The following is a 21731-nucleotide window of genomic DNA, read 5'->3' as shown; positions in this document are numbered from 1 at the left end:
AAGGAAGAACCGGAATTTTAGCGATGACTCATCGGAACACCTCTGATTGGCCAATGCTTTAATAAGCTCAAAAGAATCATGTGTGATTGGTTATAATGCGCAGCGCTGTATAAACGCATCTATCTCTGGCTCAGCGCCAGCAAGCGATCACAGATCTGAATTTAGCAGCTGATTATATGACTTGCTGAACGTACTCACGCCGGTGTGATTGTATTAAAATTAATAAAATCTTAATCGGCTATTTTTTGTCTTTTGGAAGCTGCATTCAACTTGACACCCCTCTGTTATAAGCCACACACGTACAACAAACTAATGTCAGTGGTATCGTGTACTGTAATCGAATGTAGCCCAAGTTATTACCTGTTAAACAGTAGACCGCACATGCGGTGTTCATCTAATAAGGATCTCCATCGCTAGCAAATAATAGCCTTTGCAGATTTCAATTCAGTGCAGTTCCAGCCACGTTTTCAACGCTCTTTCTGTTCTTAAACGTTACAACTCCGAGTGAACCACTTCAGACGCTCAGCGCGTGCTGCAGGGAACTGAACGACTTATTCAAACTGATTCATGAACCAATTCACTCGTTTGCCAATTGGTTTGATCAAGCCTTTGAACAGAATTGACTCAAAAGAATGAATCATTCGCGAAAGGGCATCGCTCATTGCCCAGAGAAAAGTAGACGGCGCATTTGGAATAAACTGAAGCATTTATAACATTTATTGCATTAAGATAAAGTAACGAGAGGAGCGTCGCCCAAAGTAACGAAGTAAAAGTACAGATTTTCCCCCAAAAATTTACTCAAGTAAGAGTATAAAGTACCCATCTTTAAATATACTCCGAAAAGTATTCGTTACCCCAAAAAATTACTCAAGTAAATGTAACGAAGTAAATGTAACTCGTTACTACCCACCTCTGCTGATCGCAGTGTGCCAGTTTGAATATGTGTGAATGCGGAGGGCAAGATTATCAGAAAATGATGACTTCAGACTGTTATGGTGTTTTAATTTTTTTTAATTTTGGAGGTCCATAGCCTCAGTTCTTTTCCATTTAGAGTAAAATAAAACATGCATAACCAAGTACATGATGACAGATTTTTGTGTGTGTGTGTGTGTGTGTAATCCTTTAAAAGGGGCCTTCCTACAAACAGTTGCATTAATAATAATCTGTGAGATGACGACCCACTCAGTCTTGGTGATTCATAAAGCAGTGTTTTAGCCTCTTTTTACAAGTCAGAACACAGGCAAAGGTAATAAACATAACTCTCTGTGAAACTACATGGCTTTCTTCTGTAGACACACACTGGGTATGTGGTGTTTCACAAAGCAGCGCATTGTTCTCCAGCAGTCTGTGGTGTTAACTGGGCTCAGTTTAGCCACCGTTGAGTGCCATTGTACAGAAGCTAGTGTGTCTGGTAGTCATCTTCTAGCTTCAGAATGAAGTGTGACTTCCAGAGGTTCAAGATGTTTGCAGCTGCTGCATCATGTGGGGATTCGCAGTGCGTTTGTCGAGCAGAGTTTGAGCCACTTCTAACACTCTTGTGCCAAATACATGGACAGACGTCCTGTAGACGCACAGGTCAGCTCGACCCCTGCATGTGACGAATTTGATCTCTGTGTAAACTCTGGCTTATTATGTAATCATCATGCACTATGATGTTTGGTTCATTTTAAAAGTCTTTAGAGTAGAGAACACCAGTATGTTCTTTGGTTTTAGCTATAAAAAGGTAAAAAAAAAAAAAAAAAAAAGCTTTTTGCCATTTATTGTGATTGGACAGTTAATTATTGACAGGAAGTGAAGAGAGAGAGAGAGAGAGAAGGACACGGGATCGAACTGTCATCAATAATAATAAAATAATATAAAATAAAGCATTTATTTCTTGGTTAGTACATAGCTAATTTCTAATGCCAAACACACAAACAAACAAATAAAAAGTATGTATGTATGTATATAATTATGGTTACTACATTGAGTAGTTCTTTTAATAGCTACCATAAATTCCCTTAATAACTACCCTAGATTATAATAACGGTAATTATATTAAATTAAATTAAGGAATTTATCATTTTAAAATGAAAACATAAAATGTCTTGGTTACTACTACTAGTATTTCTAACAGTAAGTAAATAAATAAATAAATATGTACACAAATTAATAAATAAGTACATACATATAGCTAATACATTGAGTCATTTTTTAATATTTACCATAAATTATTCTAACAGCTACCATACATTTCAAAAACTGCCATAAATTATTAAATGACATAAAATAAAATATAATGCAGAAATCAAAATAGTACATAAAAATAAAAGAATAAAAAATAAAAAATAAATGTTCTTGGTTACTACATAAGAGTATGTCTAAAAACAAATGAATGAATTAATAAATAAATATGTACATATGGTTATTACATTGAGTTGTTCTTTTAATAGCTAAATTATAACGGCTGTCATAAATTATTGAATAATTATAGAATAAAATAAAAATAAAAAAGAGCTGTGGGTTCATACAGAAGGATACGTTGGTTACTACGTGAAGTATTTCCTTGCTACTGAGATTTCTAGTGCATTTCAGCACACAACAAGTGTCTGAATGCCAAATAGTTGACATGTAATTGTTAGTTGTCGTGTGTTAGGAACGTTGTAGATATCAGAGCAAGATTTATTTTGGGCTTGGGATGAAGGTTTTGAGTTAAAGTATATTTTCCTTCGTTTTTGAAGCAAAAAGATCTGCTCTGAGCCACTGTGCGTGCAAACAGATGAAAGGACTCCAGACGTTCCTCTCCTCTGGCATTATCTGACAGAGGGTGGTGAAAACTCAAAGGCCTGTTGGTTTTAATGGCCCCCACGTCGGCCCGGGGCGAACACGCAGCTGTGCGAGGAAGAGGACCATAAATCCAGAAACACGCTGGTCTCCTTGGCCCATCCTGAGAGCGAAAGGAAGAAAACAGCATTTTATGGGTTCCTCTAGCTGCTTTAATGCGTTTCATCTGCTGCTGTCTTTTCTTGTCATGGGATAGCTCTAAATATTTGGCAAAGCCCCTCACAGCTGTCCCATCTAAGCATCTGAACTGATGTGAAGCCAATTTCTGAAGGGGTCACATGAGAGCCGGGCGGCTGCTGGGCTGGTAATAGGTGAGAGTAATATAAGCTGGGATTTTGGATTTTGCAAACACCTCTGTTTTAACTTCGACTAGGATTCGAGCCCAAAGCTACTGAATCTAGACCCTCTGAAGCAGCCCGGCATGAAAGGAGACGATGTGTTTTTCATGGAGGTGCTGTTCAGTCATGGGAAGATCTGTTATGTAGTGTAACTCTGTTTCATATTGAAGAAAGCTTGAACCGCAGCTTCGGTATTTGACCTGAAGGGGATTACATCACATCGGCTCAGCCCACAGATCATAATTAGCGATGGCTTTCATCTCGGAGTCTCGTGTGTCTTGCGGGTCACTGATGGACTTATTTGATTAGTCTGGGGTGCAGGTGATGAAGCACTACAAAAAAGACAATCCTCTGATTAAGAGAAAAACTTCATATAACAGTACACATGAAAAAACAGCTCGGATCCAAGACCTGCATCGAAGTATTGGTCAAAGCTGTATATAAAACTGTATTATTATTACTATTATTATTAAGTACTGTAAAATTGTTAAATTGTAAATACAGTAAATATAGTAGTATTATATAACAGTAATACTATATTATACTGTATTATTATTATACAGTAATAAAGAAATAAAGAATAATTAAAATATACACAAGTACATAATACATTATATATTATATAATAGTGAAAATATATTATAATTATTAATATTATTGTTGTTTTTGTTCTGTATATATATATATATATATATATATATATATATATATATATATATAGATATATATATATATGATTGTATGACAATCATCAGCGCAAAAAAATTATAAATAACAGTCCTTATTGTAAGTGAATATAACATTATAGATAATAAAACCTATACATTTAATAATAATAATACTTTTATACTGTATTATGATAAATATATACTGTATAAGTATTAATATATATATAGTATTCTTGATCTTGTTCTTCTTCTAGGCCATAATCAATGACAATTACATTGATTAGTATTGATAGTCATTTTTACAACCGGACAGTTTTACCTAGTATGTGTATGGTTTGGGTGTTTGGCTAGAATGCTGCCAGCTTACTAGCATGCTAATTTTAAACTCTACTGACCTGTGAATCGAGTGTCCTGTGCATTTCCCATGAGAAGTGCTTATTTGTTACATGCAGAGTTTCACTTGTGTGGCTCCATTTGGGTTATGATGCTGCCTATGTTGTAGACAGCAAGGACGCTCACTAGGTTATAGAACAGAGCCCATCCCTACCAGCTTAAAAGACCTAACCATGGCAAGTAATGAAGTGAATAATGGTGGCTCTTATATGGAGCGTTTAATCACCAACCCGCTTGGAATCGGGATCTAGATCAACACAATCCTCTATACTACACACCCCACAGTTGTTTCAGGCTCAAGGCCATGTGTTTGAGTGTAGCATTCTCTAAAGTCAACAGGCGCACGTATCAAAGAGAACGGTCTATTGGCTCACGCAGCGCAGAGCAGCGATCGTATCAGCAGGTGAGATCTTTTCAAGGGCCGCCCTTTGTCTGTGTTTGCTGCAGCTGTGGGCAGCTGATAAGAGGGGAAAGGTTTTGGTTTTGGGGGGAGGTGAAGGGAAGGAGGACAGCACACAGCTGGGCCAGATTTGCTGGCACTGAGACATAACTGTACCAATGAGCAAACTTTGAGGACATGCAAAGCATTGTGCACTCTTAAAAACAACGTTGGTTTCACAAAGAACCATTCAGTCAAAGAACCATCGCTTTCTTACCTTTGGTTAATCTGAAGAATCTTCTGACGCCACAAAGAACCTTTTGTGAAACAGAAAGGCTTTTCACATATTAAAGATTCTTTATGGAACCATTTCAACAAAAAGGTTCTTCTATGTCATCGTGAAGCAGATCACATATTCCTCATTCGTCATTTTGGAAAAGTAGACTTATAGGAATAGCTCACCCAAAAAAATGAAAACTCTGTTCTTTCAAAACCTTTGTTCATCTTCAGAACACAAATTAGGATATTTTGGATGAAATCCAAGAGATTTCTGACCCTGCATAGACAGGAATGGAACTGAAATGTTATTTTTTTGTTACAAAAAAAAATTCTTGTAGCTTCATAACATTGCGGAACCACTGATGCCACATGGAATATTTTAACGAAGCCTTTACTAAGTTTCTGGGTCTGGGAACATTTCAGTTACGTTGCTGTCTATGGAGGATCAGAAAGCTCTCAGATTTAATCAGAAATATCTTAATTTGTGTTTTGAAGATGAACGGAGGTCTTATGGGTTTGGAACATCATGAGGTAATTAATGACAGGATTTTCATTTTTAGGTGAACTATACCTTTAAAAAATCTTGATGTTGTTTTGTTTAAAAACAAGGTATTATGATGTTATAATTAAGACTTCCCAACTCTTAAATACAGTACGAACTTCCCAGGAGGACTTGAACACAATTTCAAACCCAAAGTGTAATTTGGTTTAATGCGAATGCGTAGCATGCAACATATATGTTCAGCTCATGCACTCTCTAAAGTTTCTTCTATGTTCAGAGTATGCGCTATTTCTCTCTGAAATTTCTGAGCGATAAAAATGTCTTTAAACTAGTGTTGTAGCTCTTAACCCAATTACAGAAGCACTAGTCAGCGTGGGCATCTATAATTGCTTCTCCAGTAGTTTGTTGTTGTTGTCATTCGTTTCTTTTATGACTTTAAAATAACACGTACTGCCACCTTGTAATGCAAAAAAATAATTGTGCCTGAGAGACAAATTGGGCTGTGTGTGTGCAGTACGCACATACAATGCTAATGAAATTTACATCATGCGTACACTACGCACACGCTAGCATATGCATACAAAATATAGTATACTTAGGGTTTTACATTGATGGATGTACGCAAACTCTTTTTCAAATACTGGGAATTCTGACATACTACTTCATTTGGGATACTGTTGCTTACTGTATAGTATGGAAGAAGGCAAATTCAGACACAGTCATAAAGACTTCTTTTACAATTGGGACAGAAAGAAACAACCTAGCAACCACTCCCAAAACCACCTAGAACACTCAACCACCTAGAACACTATATCAGCTAGCTAAAAATCAAATACACATAGCAACACCTTGGAAAAGCTAAATACCTTCTAAATCTGCTGATGGGCAAATGCTCTAATGTAAAGAAAGAGATTAGTCACTATGATGAGCTCTACACCTATAGTTTTGATTATATCTTCAAACGGAGTGCACAAAGGCACACATCTCTAACAAAGAAACTTCTTTTGAGAGCTCAACTGATGTTGACATTGTCTCACAAAGAGCACTTGTATCTGTGAAGGCCAAGCCCATGTTTACTTAATGATTAATTTACCATAGAGCAAATAAAGAATGCTGGGTCCATCCAGTGAAAAGACGTTGAACGAATATCTGGTTCTTCTTTAACTTCATTATACCAAAATAATACGTAGGCACAAAGAAGTCCACAGGCTTTATCTCAATGTGTTGTAGTCTTTGTTCCAAAATCGGACTGTGTAGGATTTGGAATAGGCATGTCTGTACAGTCACTATATGTTTTGATGTATTCTGGCCTTACAGATTGCTGGTATTGAACGAAAACAATGCAAAACTGTTTTGCATTTTACTAGATTTTTTGCTCTTTTATAAAGAAGTCTTTGAAAGCCTGTGCAAAACCTGTCACTACAATATGAGTTAGCGATGCCAAGCCATGAAGTTGCTAGTCTATTCAAGCTGGGCAGGCTGGCCTGCGGTGCTGGTTTTAGAGCGGTTCTCGATACTTGCCAGAAGTGTTGGAGGTAACATATTACGAGTAATCTGATTACTTTTTTCAAGTAACTAGTAAAGTAACTCATTATTTTAAATGTTATATATATTTTAGTGTTGTCAAACGATTAATCGCGAATAATCGCATCCGTAATATATATATTTTATTTACATGATAAATAGTGTACTGTGTATATGTATCATGTAAAAATAAATACACATACATATATATATATGTATTCATATTCAATATGTATTTCCATGTATATATTTATATTATAAATATATTTAATATATAAACATAACATATTTTTCTTATATATATAAACATGCTTGACTGCACAAATAAATTTACTATGAAATATTTGCATTACTTTAAAGTATTTATTACTAATAAATAACTCAAGTTACTTTGTTTTCCCATTCATTTTCTGACAGAAGAGAAATCTGGAGTATATATATATTTCATTCTTTTGAGCATGTAGGGACTCGTCATTCGCAGTCCATGTGAGTGGGTGGTGGCTAAATAGTTATAATGTTACGATTTTCTTGTTCAGATTTTTTAATTGGTGGAGATTTTTTGGTCGCACTTTATTTTAAGGTCCAATTCTCGCTATTAACAAACCATTAACTATGACTTTTGCTTCAATAAACTCCTAATTTACTACTCATTATTAATTAGTAAATTCGTCCCTATACTAAAGTGTTACATATTTATTTTGCAGAATCATGGAAAAAGTAGTTTTTCACCAGGAATTTCAATGTTAAACATATTTAAGTGGAAATTATGCAGACCTGCTTTAAACAAAAGCATATACCATCGATGAACAGCCTCATAGCTCAGAGTAGGTCTATAAGTTGGTGTTAAAAATCAGAGAAAGTGAATGAGTTTTCACTTCCAAGACCAGACTGTTACGCCATAGATTTCGCATGAAGTCGTTGTTAGTGCAGGTTGTTCGAGGTAGTTGCTAACTAGCTGTTGATTAACTGTGACTATACACTCTTCTTTAGAGCTCGCCACACAGCTGCTTTTCCAGTCCTAAGTGAAGGATACATTGATGTACACACCAGATATCATGATAACCCCAATTATCTCAATGACTTAATAGTCGGTGTCAGAAAACAGACTGTAAAACCCCTTCTTCAGGCTAGATCAGTCACTTGATAGACCCTCGCTTTTTCTCAGATGGCTGTTGTCTTCAGGGTAGGGAAGGCTCTGTAGACAGTGAGATCAGAGCTCTTCTGGTGCCTTCAGACTGTGGCAGCTGTTTTCTCAGGCTGATTCCACATTCCCCAACCCCACTTCAAACATATAGCACTGACCGCCCTCAGCCTTGATCTGCCTCTTAATAATGGGCTCGCTAGACTGGCAAGTGAAGCCCCGACTGGCCCGGGGTGAAGGGGTGAAAAATTATCGGCAGGCCGGGAATGTGCCCTTCACCTTCAGGACATTTCTGCTATATAAAACGCCTTTCTTTGGAGCAGATTCCCAGCCGCATCTGCAGCGAGAGGAGATTTGTGACACACACTCAAGCTGGGGTTTTGGTTTTGGCAGGTTAAATGGAACATGGATGGAAATGGAAAAAACGGAAAGTGTAGTAGAATGTGAAAGCCTCTTCATATAATGTCTGGATTTTATAACACTATTATTAAATCTTGTAGGAGATTCTTAAAGGAGCTCTTGGTGAATTAAGTCCCTTACAAACAGTACTAATGGCAAAGTTCTTCTGCGTTTTTCACTTGGAGGAAAACAGAAATTTGAAATGGTAGCCAGCGGTTTACTGTTTGCAAACATCTGATGTTTCGTGTCTGATCTCGTGAAAAAAAGAACCTGAAACGATTTCCATGTCATAGAAGGTGGAGCCTCAGATCAAATGTTTGTTGGCAGTTTGAAGGTGTCCACGACTGGCGTGAAGTTTTCTGGAAAGCTGTTTCAAACCACTGAAACAGATTTTCCTTTTCAAGCAGATTTGTTTAAATTCCCTCGCACCCATTTGTTCTTGGATTTGCTGTGCTGTGCAATGACTAATCACGATTAATTGCATCCAGAATAAACAATTTTGTTTATATTATATATGAGTGTTTATTGTATATTTATTATGTATATATAAATACAAACAAGTACGTACAGTATATATTTTGAAAATATTTACATGTATATTAAATATAAATATTTTTAACATATAAACATAACACTTTTTTCTTAAATATATACATGCATGTATGTATTTATATATACATAATAAATATAAACAGTACACTTATATATGTTATGCAAACAATAAATTTTATTTTTACATGCGATTTGACAGCACTAACTTATATACTATAATGTTTTTTATTAATATTTGAGTTAATTTTTAATTTTAATATTCTGAGTTAAATTCATTTGAATCTTTAGCAATTTTGTTAAATGCTTTTGTCATTTTTATTAGCTTTAACTTTTTTAATATCGCTATTTTTTTTATTTCAGTTTTAGTTTTTATACATTTCTAGTTTTTTTTTTGTAGATTTAGTATTTCAGTTTGACGAGACAAATATTTCACATTTTTATTTATTTATCTAAAACTTATCTTTTTATTGTATTTCAGCTTTATTTTAATGAACAAAAATAGATTTAGTTAACGATAATTACTCTGCTTTAAATGAATCATTTCAAACAATTTTTCTTCAGTAAGAATTTTAGCAAAATGTCGACGCAGCTCTTTTTTAATATGGTGAAAGTAAATTAGGGATGAACCAGTCAAGCTCTAAAAAAGCCTCAAATGGGTGTTTTATGCTGGCATTTATCTTTTTTGGAGCTTGACAGGTCCTGGTCACTATTTGAACACACATTCTGTCAAAAGTTCCTTTTGTGTTGCACTTATTGTATGAGAGTGAATAATAGAGCCCCTCGGTGACCTCACTTCCTCTCTCTGTCAGGTATGGGGCGAGTGAATTTTGTCCCGGTCCAGCCTGCAGTGACCAGCCCCAGAGACATGGCTCTAGCTGCGGTCATCTGCAGTGCGCTGGCCACAGTCCTGCTCGCCCTCTTCATCCTGTGTGTCATCTACTGTAAGAGACAGCTTCTGGAGAAGAAACCAGGTGAGTCACTCCATCTGCTCCTTCCTCTGAACATGTATCAGTGTTTTAGTACAAGAGTCACGGTTTATGATTAGAAAGCTTGTGGAATAATGGTTTCATTTTATAATTAGTGCTATTAAATAAAAGTATTTCTAATTACGCTTTACAAATATTTACAGTACAATGGTTTTTAAGGTTACGAAACATGCCAAAATAGCATCCCTTGAACATTTTTACCATGTATTAAAAATCAGTTGGCTATTTAATGATACTGACAGATCTAACGTTAAAATTTGTTGTAAGCAGAGTACAGTTAAGGGAATTTACTATATTTCTTAAGTAGTTTATTATAGTATGTATTCCTGTGTAAAGATGAATTTCTTTAATGAATAAAATAACATTTATTTGAACTAGAAATCTTTTTTACTGTCATTTTCGACCAATATAATGTGTCCTGGCTGAATACAAGTATATTTTATTGTTTCTTTGAAAAGAAAAAAAGAAAAAAAAAAAATTGTACTAACCCTAAACATTTTGAACAGAAGCATAATTTATATAATACTATATTTATATCAATAATTTATTAAACATTGTTGTTGTTTTTTCACTGTTGCTGCTATTTTTCATTAAAAACATTAAGCCTCATGATGTCATGCAGTACAGGGTTTTTACTGTGAATTTTATTTTAATACATTTTATAAATCCTGTGCAAAGCAGCATGTCTTTGAGGAATTAAAACAACATTTATTTGAACTAGAAATATTTGAGACAATGTTAAAATAAACATATATTTTTCGTTACTTTAAAAGCAAAAACAAAAAAACTAAATAAAACAACACAAAACAAAAAAAAACGACACAAAGTAAAACAACACAAAGTAAAACAACACAAAACAAAACATACTAACTTAAACACTAAACATTTGAACAGCTGCATAACTTATATAATAACATATTTATATCAGTAATTTATCATACATTGTTGTCTTTTATTTTAATACTGTTAATGCTATTTAAAAACAAAAAAAACAACAACAACATTAAGCCTCATGATGTCATGCAGTACAGGGTTTTTGAATTTTATTTTAATACATTTTATAAATCCTGTGCAAAGCAGCATGTCTTTGAGGAATTAAAACAACATTTATTTGAACTAGAAATATTTTGAGACAATGTTAAAATAAACATAGATTTTTCGTTACTTTAAAAGCAAAAACAAAAAAACTAAATAAAACAACACAAAACTTAAAAAAAACTAAAGTAAATAACACAAAACTAGGGGTGCACCGAAATTTCGGCCGCCGAAAATTTTCGGCCGAAATGGCATTATCGGTTTCGGGCTGAAATAAAAAAAACAGCCGAAAACGTAAACCGAAAATGATTGTCACCCGCCCCTCCCATCCGTGAGCAAGCGCTTAGGTTTCACTCACGGTCGAGCTGTTATCACGCGTCTGCCTATCAAAGATTAAACATGTCAAAGGGCTGTCACAATCAAAAAAAGCTTGTCACAAAAGCTGCACAATCGATCGGACCAACCAACACAAGTTTCGAAAACGAAAATAGGGAATCGATTTTAACGGCCTTCTCTCGGAGCGCGTCCAGCTCACCACTATACGCTCGCAGCGAACGCGCGTCACACAGCAACTGCAGGTTCTGACACGCATACACACACACACACACACACACACAAAGCCTATTAGTGCATAATATCAATGTAGCCTTCAGTAATGTTTTTCATTGATGTTATGGCAGTCCACATTGCTGACTTGTGCGCGTCTCAAGCGCCCTCTTTACGTTCGCCCTAATGCCTGTTTAGTTGTCGGTGGATTTGCCTATATTTGGCGTTGAAAAATGGATCAACGCCAAATATAGGCAATTTACTAACGATTCAATGAACACTTTGCCTATGTCTCAAAAATCGAACAGGATTTTTTTTTCACAAAAGTGACAGCCCTATACGAGAGGACACCAAAGTTGCAATATGTAGCATCTGTTCTGCAAAAATCTCCAAAATTGTGGATTTTTTTTGCACAATTTTTAAAAAACTATTTTATTTGATGGAACATAAAACTTGAAGAATAATTATTATTTATATTTATTGTTAAAAATATTTTATGTTTTGTTATGTAACTGTTAATAAAAGTTTGATTATTATATTGTGATTTTTCAATTCAGATCCATTAAATCCAAGCAATATATATATACGTTTTTAAAAGAAGCCATTTTCGGCTTCAGTTTCGGTTTTCGGCCAAGTGCATCCTTTTCGGCGCAGAATTTTCATTTCGGTGCATCACTACACAAAACAAAACAATACAAATAAAATAAAACAACACAAAACAAAATGACACAAAACAAAACATACTAACTTAAACACTAAACATTTGAACAGCTGCATAACTTATATAATAACATATTTATATCAGTAATTTGTCATGCATTGTTGTCTTTTATTTTGTTACTGTTAATGCTATTTAAAAACAAAAAGAAACAACAACAACATTAAGCCTCCTGATGTCATGCAGTACAGGGTTCCCCATCGAGGGAGAGACGATGCATCGATAACGCTTTGGGAACGCATTCTGCGTGGGTGCGTCTGAAGCATCCATGTCAACTAGTCCAATGGCGAGAGTGAGCGTCAGGAGTGACGTCACGACCAGGAATTGATAAAAACCCCAACCGGAGCAACCGGTGTTAGCTTTCTGTGCCTCAGCAAGCGATCTGTGTCAAACCTGTCTGTCATATTTACTGTTGTCTTGTTCAAAGTTTATATATCATGGCGAAACAACTATTCAAACAGTGTGTTTCTCCCTGCCCGCGTTATTTAACGGGTGGGGATACACACGAGCTTTGTGTAGTTTGTTTGGGAGTGGAGCATGCATTATCAGCCTTTGAGGAGACTGATTGCCCGCATTGTGAGAAGCTTTCGCTTCGCATGCTCCGCTCCCGCTTGTCACTCTTTGATGAGAAGAGCGGCGAGCCTCGCGCTCCTCAGGGTGCAGGACCCGCTTCTGCCAAGGCAGAACGGAGAATGCATTCCTGGGGTTCGCAAATGGATCTCTCAGCGGGGTTGGAGACGGGTCCGAGGGCTCTTTCTCCTCCCTTACCTGGGAGATCCATAGCTCAAACTCCGGTGTCGGAAGCCCGCCCCGCGGCTTCTTCCGCCCGGGGGGAGAGCTCATTGCTTCGTTGCTCTAGCTCCGAGGAGTTAGATGTAACGGGCAGTGAAGGTGACACAATCAGGGAGGAAGAGGATTCGCCATCTCTTTCCCCAGCATATGAGGAGTTGGTTGATGTATTAACACGAGCTGTAGATAAGTTACATATATCTTGGCCATCTGATAAACAGAGCGCTCGTCCTAAAAGCAAATTAGACGAGCGTTTTCTGTCTTCTAAAACATCTCCTACATCACAGGGTCTCCCTTTTTTCCCTGATCTTCACAGTGAGCTGTCTACATCGTGGAATAAGCCATATTCATCACGTCTTTTCAGCCCTCAAGTGCGCATTTATTCTGATATAAGAGGGCTGAAAGAAAATGGTTATGAAGCGATGCCCCGGGCGGAACAGACGCTCGCGAGCTATCTTTCCCCTGGTTCAGCGTCATCTATTAAGAACCCGACTTTGCCCACGAAGCTTTTAAAGATCACATCTAATTTAGTGGGTAAAGCTTACACAGCAGCAGGTCAGGCTGGAGCTTGCCTTCACTCGATGGCTTTGCTTCAGGCTTATCAGGCTGAGCTGCTGGGGGAGTTAGATAACAGTGAGGGAGTCAGCCGTGACGAAATTCACGAACTTCGTCGGGCTACGGATTTATCTCTCAGGGCGACTAAAGAAACAGCACGTGCTATTGGTAGATCTATGGCTGCTTTGGTTTCTACAGAAAGACACCTTTGGCTTAATCTTTCAGATATTAAAGATAAAGATAGATCTTTTCTTTTAGATGCTCCCATTTCTCATGAAGGTCTGTTTGGTGATGCTGTGAATGAAGTGGTTGAAAGATTTCAAGAAAATAAAAAGCAATCTGAAGCTTTTAAAAGTTTTCTCCCTCGCCGATCTAATCCTGATGCTGCTGGGCGTGCAAGGCAGCCCCAGCCTTCATGCTCCTCATATCGTGTTTTTCAAAAAGAGAGTGTTGCGTCTCGCGCTCCTCCTCAAAAATCACGGGGACCGAGCCAAGTCCGGTCTCGGTGCTCTCACGGGGCCGTCCTGCCAACCCCGCCACCCTTGGTGCCTCGGGGCGCAGCGGTCTCCAGCGGGTCTCTGGCGCTGTGTCTCTCAGACGCTGCATCGGGCTCGCTCCCTCTGAGGGGGGTTCAAGAGCAGTTAGCTCCGGTGGTTCCTGCGTTTCGGCTTCAGGTCCCCGCACTAGCTGTTCAAATTACACCAGAGGCCAGCCTCGAGAGGCTGGTTCCCTTAGTAGAATGTCTGACAGAATGGAAAAGTCTGCCGAATATATCTCAATGGGTCCTGCAGATAGTAGAGAAGGGTTACAGAATCCAGTTCGGTTCTCGTCCCCCTCGCTACAATGGGGTGTTGCTCACAGTAGTGCATCCCGAGCAGGCTCTGGTCATGGAGCAAGAAGTGAAATCTCTTTTAGCGAAAAATGCTATAGAGCAGGTGTATCCTCCCGACAGGGCATCGGGTTTTTACAGCCGTTATTTCATTGTTCCAAAAAAGGATGGAGGGCTGCGTCCCATTTTAGATCTTCGTCTGTTGAATCGTACTGTTCAGAAATTAAAATTCAAGATGCTGACACTCAAACAGATCGTGACTCAAATCAGATCCGAGGACTGGTTCGTCACGATAGACCTAAAAGATGCGTACTTCCATATCTCCATCCTCCCTCAGCACAGGAAGTTCCTAAGGTTTTCTTTCGGGGGCAAAGAATACCAGTATCGGGTACTTCCCTTCGGTCTAGCTCTCTCACCCCGCACATTCACGAAATGCGTAGATGCAGCTCTGGCCCCGCTCAGGCTGCAGGGCATACGTATTCTGAATTACTTGGACGACTGGTTGATTTTAGCGGAATCAGAACAGTTGGCGGTTCGGCATCGAGATGTCGTCCTCGCTCATATGCAGAAGTTGGGTTTGAGGCTCAATACCAAGAAGAGTGTGCTATCTCCATTACAGAGGACCACTTTTCTTGGGGTGGTATGGGATTCGGTCACGATGCGAGCCGATCTTTCGCCCGCTCGTGTAGCCAACATCCTCACAGCCACATCAGAGCTAAAGCTAGGCCAGTCACGCACTGTAAAACAGTTCGAGAGATTGTTGGGTCTCATGGCAGCAGCGTCCAATGTGATCCCCTTTGGCCTGCTGGGCATGAGACCTTTACAGTAGTGGCTCAGGACCAGAGGGTTCTCCCCGAGGGGAAACCCACTTCGTACAATCAAGATCACGCGGCGGTGTCTCCGTGCCTTGGTCATATGGAGAGAACACTGGTTCCTGTCCCAGTGTCCGGTATTGGGAGCTCTTTGTCATCGGGTTGCCATCTCGACAGATGCTTCCCTTACTGGCTGGGGAGCGGTAATGGAAGGCCGCTCAGCTCAGGGTCTGTGGGAGAGCCATCATCACTCTTGGCACATGAACTGCCTGGAGATGATGGCGGTCTTCAAAGCTTTGAGGCACTTCCTGCCAGACCTGAGGGACCATCATGTGCTGGTCCGCACAGACAATACATCGGTGGTCTCTTACATCAACCGTCAGGGGGGTCTGCGCTGCGCTTGAATTTGCACCTGGGATGGTCAAAGCATTTCTCTACCCTAAGCAGGGATACGTCCCTAAGGTACCGACCATTGTTCCGAGACCTATTGTTCTGCAGGCTTTCTGTCCTCCCCCGTTTGCATCATCGGACCAGGAAAAGTCTAACCTCTTGTGCCCGGTGCGAGCATTGGACACTTATGTTCATCGGACTTCTTCTTTTCGGAAATCCGATCAGCTGTTTGTTTCGGGTCACCTAAGATAGGTCTTCCTGCCACTAAACAGACACTTAGTAAGTGGATAGTTGGGGCTATCCTTCTTGCCTTTGAGTCTTCTGACCTACCGTGCCCTTTGGGGGTCAGAGCTCATTCTACTAGGAGTATGGCGGCCTCTAGAGCCTTATTATCTGGGGCCTCTCTTCAGGATGTTTGCGATGCGGCAGGCTAGTCCTTGCCACTCACATTCGTCAGGTTTTATAGCCTAGACCTGGACGCTACTCCCGGGTCTCAGGTTTTTAATTCTTGAGCCGTTGGTTTTTTCTGGCTGACACTCAGGCACTTGTTATATGGCGGTTTGGGTATTCTCGTTCCCAAAGCGTTATCGACGCATTGTCTCTCCCTCGATGGGGAACGTCTCGGTTACGTCTGTAACCTCGGTTCCCCGAGAAGGGAACGAGACGATGCGTCTCCCTGCCATACTTCCTTCGTTCCTGTGATCGACTTGCTTCGGCACTGTCGAAGCTAACACCGGTTGCTCCGGTTGGGGTTTTTATCAATTCCTGGTCGTGACGTCACTCCTGACGCTCACTCTCGCCATTGGACTAGTTGACATGGATGCTTCAGACGCACTCACGCAGAATGTGTTCTCAAAGGGTTATCGACGCATCGTCTCGTTCCCTTCTCGGGGAACCGTGGTTACAGACGTAACCGAGACTTTTTTAAAATGTTTTTTTTTTTTTAAGTAGTTCATTATTATGCTTTAATCTTTGTCTAATCAGGCAATAATGAAACGTCACTGTTTTTTTTTCTGTTGTTCCGTGTGTCGATCTCTCAGTTTCAGTGAGGTCCCATGAGGGCCCTTATGTGGGCTCCGAGCTGTCTTGTCTGGATCGGAGGGCTCTGGAGTTTTCCCAGCGACCTTGTTGTCACTGCTGTCACAGCTCCGGACAGACCTGCGGTGAGTTTCACACACCTTTCAGAAGTCTTACCAACACGCTGCTAAACGGCTGGAGTGTGATGAGGAGTTGTGCGTTTTCTCTGGACGAGTCCAAACATGTCAGTTATCCAGTAATTATCCGTCAGATGAGCATTTTATTAATCACACACACAGAGTAACAGGAATGTTGATTATCATGACGTTGGATTGATGTGCGGTTTGTTTTCCAGGTCCTGTGCACATGATCCCGTCTCTGTGCTGCGATGACTCGTGGAGCCAGAGCCGCGGCCGAGAGATTCGTCCATATCTCTCTCAGAACAGTCTCAATGAAGGGTGGGTCACATTCACATTCAAATGAGGTTCAAGGATCAGGTTTGGATCTGTGCCACTTTAGTCTGCATGGCAGACCTGGAAGATTAGATCAAACTCAACAGATTCATTTACAGTTGCTGACAAAATTCTATTTAAGTCTTAAGTCAACAAAATAAAAATATTGTGAAATAGTAGTACAGTTCAAAATACAGTAACTGTAACTGTCTTCTATTTTAATATATTTCAAAATGCAATTTATTACTGTGATGCAAAGCTGAATTTTCAGCATCATGTCACATGATCCTTAAGAAATCATCCTGATCTGCTGCTCAAGAAACATTTCCTAATATTATCAATGTTGAAAAGTGTTAACAATTCTGAAATGTTTTTGATCATTCTGATGGTTTAATGAATAAAGATAACTATTTATTTGAAATAAGTTTTTATTTCGTAGAAATTTGTCTCTACTGTCACTTTTGAGCTATTTAAATATATCCCTGTTAAATACAATAATAATAATAATAATAATAATAATAATAATAATAATTTTTTTTTTTTAAATGGTACTGTATCTTATTTGGTGTCAGGTTATTAATAAAATTACTGGTGACCAATATTTCAAATGTTTCATTTCAAATAAAAAAGCATTACGTGTTTTGCTACTTTTTTTTAGAAAATAATGTTAACTGACTTTTGTTACATTTTCTCCATTTCCATTGATTATTGGTCTCTCTATTCTAGATAATAAACACTTTTTTAATTCTTTTATTTTGAGTGGTATTGCTCTTTTAAAAGAAATGTGGGTATTGTGTGAATTCAGAAAACAAAAGGACACATTCTTGTATTCTGTCTGCATTCTTTTTTATTTAATAATGAGCCTTGTGTCTTTAAGATGCCATCAGAAGCAGTTTACCTCCAGCTTAACTCCTCCATTGAGCTCTGTGTAATTTGACAGTATGTTTTTTATCCCAACAGACCGGTGAATCCATCTCTGGGCGGCAGCCAGGCAGATTTGGGATGTGCACCTGATGAGGCCTTCACCACCTCGGACGATCCCTCAGAGTCCACACATTGTGATGAGGACGAGGAACGAGACGTGCAGAGCTCAGGCCTGACCCCAGCTGAGCCTGAGGATGGGTTAAACAGTCGGCTTCTACAGCCACAGCTGTCTGCAACTGAAGGTGAGCGAAGCTACAGGGTCAGACGCAACTCATCAGTCCAAGGTGACTGACAGAAAACTCATTACATGGGAATGTCCAGTTTAAGAGTCTATAATATTCCCATGCTGCCACAGAAATTAATGAAAAGGTTAGTTTTGTGCCAAAAATATGTTTACTAAATGTCAACGAGTTGTATTTTGTAACATTAATGGTACACAAAATACATGTTAATTAAAAAAGGCAATTATAATGTTACTTTTATTTCAAATGTTGTTCTTTTAAATTTTCAATTCATAACAGAATCTCAAACGTTTTTATTAAAGTTTCTGCAAAAATATAGAATGGCATAACTGTGTTAAACATTGATATAATAAGTGTTTTTTTTTTTTTTTGCCACTAAATCAGTTTATTAGAATGGTTTCTGAAGGGTCATGTGACACTGAAGACTGGAATAATGATGCTGAAAAAAAATCATCTTTGCATCACAGCAATAAATTCTACAAATAATAAATTATAAAATATATTCAAATACAAATGAGTTATTTTAAGTGTAATAATATTTATTATTGAGACTTCTTAAAAAACAAAACAAAAATTCTTATGGACCAAAAACTTAACAATTAATATTAACCAAAAAAAATACATGCTTTAAAATAGTACAATGTTAGGTAATTTTACCTAATGCATTAACTAATATAAACATGTTTAAGGCTATTGTGATGTTACACAATCACCCCCCCAACCCCCCCCCCCCCCCCCCAAAAATTAAGTTTTGAAGTTTTCAATTGAGGCATTTATCATTACTATATGCCTTGTTAGCTGAATTATATTAACAATCAATCAAAATTGTGCAATAGAATTGACACAGAATTCAAGATGTGAGCCGAATGGAAACTGAGATGTTGAAACACTCCACTTCTGTGTTCGTTTAACGAGAGCCAAAGCAAATGAGCAACTGACAAACTGTCGATGCCATCCAGAGCCGAGGGTGGTGTGTAGACATGCGATCACAGGAAACAAAAGCCTTATGGTGAAAAGCCGAACATGAAAGGAACAAATTATTCAATTTCCTTTGATACACATAAAAGGGCCCTTTGTTAAACAGCGTGCTGGTGTGAAACACGTGAAGTCATGCGTTCCCTTACTTTGTTAGCTTTCAAAATGTCACCAGCTAGTAGTGAGCTTTAAACACGATGAATCAAGATGTTTGGGATTATATAGTTAGATTTTGTTTCAAGTATTTCTTGGCATGTGAGATTATAAACTAAAAAGGAAGCTTACAATAGTATAAAAAAATCTGTAAACAAATTGTTTAAAATCTGCATGACGTTTTTTTTTTTCTTCGTCGAAGTCACAAAGAGAATTTTCAGAGTCTTATGGTTGTTCTTGTCCGTATAATGAAAATAACTGGGGACTGTCAAGTTTGGAAATGACTAAAGAAACTTACAGGTAGTTTAAAAGTAGTCCAAACATACATAACATGGATGAAAAAAGTAGATATCATTGACAGAATAAATATTCACCCAACAATTAAAATGATCTTTATTACTCTCCCTCATGTCATTCATAAATTACGAAATTACTAATTTTTTTTGATGAAATCCGAGAGCTTTCTGATCCTGCGTAGACAGCAATGCAACTGACATGTTCAAGGCATAGAAAAGTAGTAAGGACATTATTTAAATAGTCCATGTTGCATCAGTGATTCAGCCTTAGTTTTATGAAGCTACAAGAATACTTTTAAAACAAAATAATGGCTTTATGCAACAATTGTCTTCAACTCGCGTTCATGAGAGTATCACTTGAACAAAGATACTTCAAGTTTTAATTTTTGGGTGAACTGTCCCTTTAAGAATTCATTTCCACTCGACTTTTTCCATCCGTGGCCATGTTTTATTCATTTTTTTAATTCAAGGCCATTTTTGATTCATTTATTCACTAGTTTTAGGTAAATGATGGCCAAATTGTATTATTATTAACATTATTTATTTATTCATTTATTAAAAATTTAGTTAAATCATAAAATGTGGGAACCAAACAGTTTCCATAGACTTCCATTGTATTTTTAGCCACCAGCAAGTGTTTGGATACCAAAATTCGTATAAAAAAATATAGATTTTTTATGTTCCAGGAAAGAAATTTATCAAGCAAATGATGACAAAATGTATATTTTTAGGTGAACTTTACCTTTAATCAAGGAAATGAATAAATACATAATAAGAACATATTCTCAATTTGTGGCCTCTTTTTTTTCATGCAATATATTCCAAAGCTTTGATTAATTTTGACAGAATTTCTGGCACAGCACATTTTAAGGCAACATTTAAACATACACTATTCTCCGCAAATAACTAAAACTCAATCATATGGCTTTTTTTTCTAATATATGGCTTCAGAAGACCTGAAATATAACACGTAAGTCATATGCTCAACTTTTGTGGTGCTTTCTGTCATTTTTGGAGCTTGAAAGTCCCAGTCTCCATTCACTTCCATTGTAAAGAAAAAATAGTGAACTATCCCTTTAAGAGACCAAGCCAAACCTCACTGTGTCTGTGCTAAATTCTCATAAATGATGAGGCTTCATGAGACATGTTTTAATTTACTTTGACTGATTCATTGCCAAGCGATTAACAGGTTTGTTCTTGTGCTTTTTTTGTCTCGCTCCAGGATGACCTGCTCTTATCTCCTCTGCTGTTGGTCTCTGAGAGTCACTCTGGAGGTAGAACGAGCAAAGGAAGATCCCACCTCCGATTACATCAGGCCACACATAATGAAAACCTGTGTTTTGCCGTCATTCTCCAGCCGTGTGTGACGCTCGCCAACAGCAGCCTAAAGAGACTTTATTAATGTGTAAACAAAACCACACGAGACCGAAGATTGCTGTCTTTTGTAAAGAAAGCACTAGATAGTTCTGTACCCCAGCACTGACTACCTGTTGAGGTGGCTTGAAGTTAAGGTTCAGCTGCAGGTATTGGTTGCAGTTGACCTGAATGGTTTGCATTGCTCTTTGCAGTGCATTCCAGTTCCATAGATCAAACTGCGCTGTGTGTGTGTGTGTGTGTGATCTCCAGTGTGTTGAATTGTAGATACTGTATGAGAGTAAATAGAAGGACAATATTTTTATAATGTAGATACTCATCTCATACCTTCACTCTTGCTTTTCGTAATGATGCATGGTGAACTCATACAAACCTTATGAATGGTGTTGCTCATCAAATTTGTAAATAAAACTTTATAAGCTTTGCTGGAGTATTTAATGAAAATTTTAAGTCAAAGCACAAAAATAATACCATTATAACAGTGATCTGAAATTATACAAACTATAATCTACAATGCACTGTATTTTTAGATATACACTAGGAGACCTGAGTAAATTAATAACCTTATTTGAGGAGACCATATAATATTTAATTACTATCCAACAATATTAATATATATATATATATATATATATATATA

At 37.9% G+C, this 21731-nt stretch overlaps 1 protein-coding gene across 1 annotated transcript in view; it reads left to right on the top strand.

The window, feature by feature from the left end:
* Positions 1–21514, top strand: part of LOC132108182 (tumor necrosis factor receptor superfamily member 19-like) — a 34008-nt gene extending 12494 nt beyond the window's left edge. Inside the window, exons 6-10 of the mRNA XM_059514791.1 lie at positions 9808–9969; positions 16699–16821; positions 17031–17133; positions 18088–18293; positions 20940–21514. Coding sequence (XP_059370774.1) covers positions 9808–9969; positions 16699–16821; positions 17031–17133; positions 18088–18293; positions 20940–20944 — 599 coding nt within the window. The 3' untranslated portion in view covers positions 20945–21514. The remainder of the gene's footprint in view (positions 1–9807; positions 9970–16698; positions 16822–17030; positions 17134–18087; positions 18294–20939) is intronic.
* The last annotated feature ends 217 nt before the right edge of the window (positions 21515–21731 follow it).

This window comes from Carassius carassius, chromosome 28 (assembly GCF_963082965.1).
Source record: "Carassius carassius chromosome 28, fCarCar2.1, whole genome shotgun sequence".
Lineage (NCBI taxonomy): Eukaryota > Metazoa > Chordata > Actinopteri > Cypriniformes > Cyprinidae > Carassius > Carassius carassius.
Note: the sequence above shows the minus strand (reverse complement) of the source record. Positions and strands in the feature narration are given on the sequence as shown.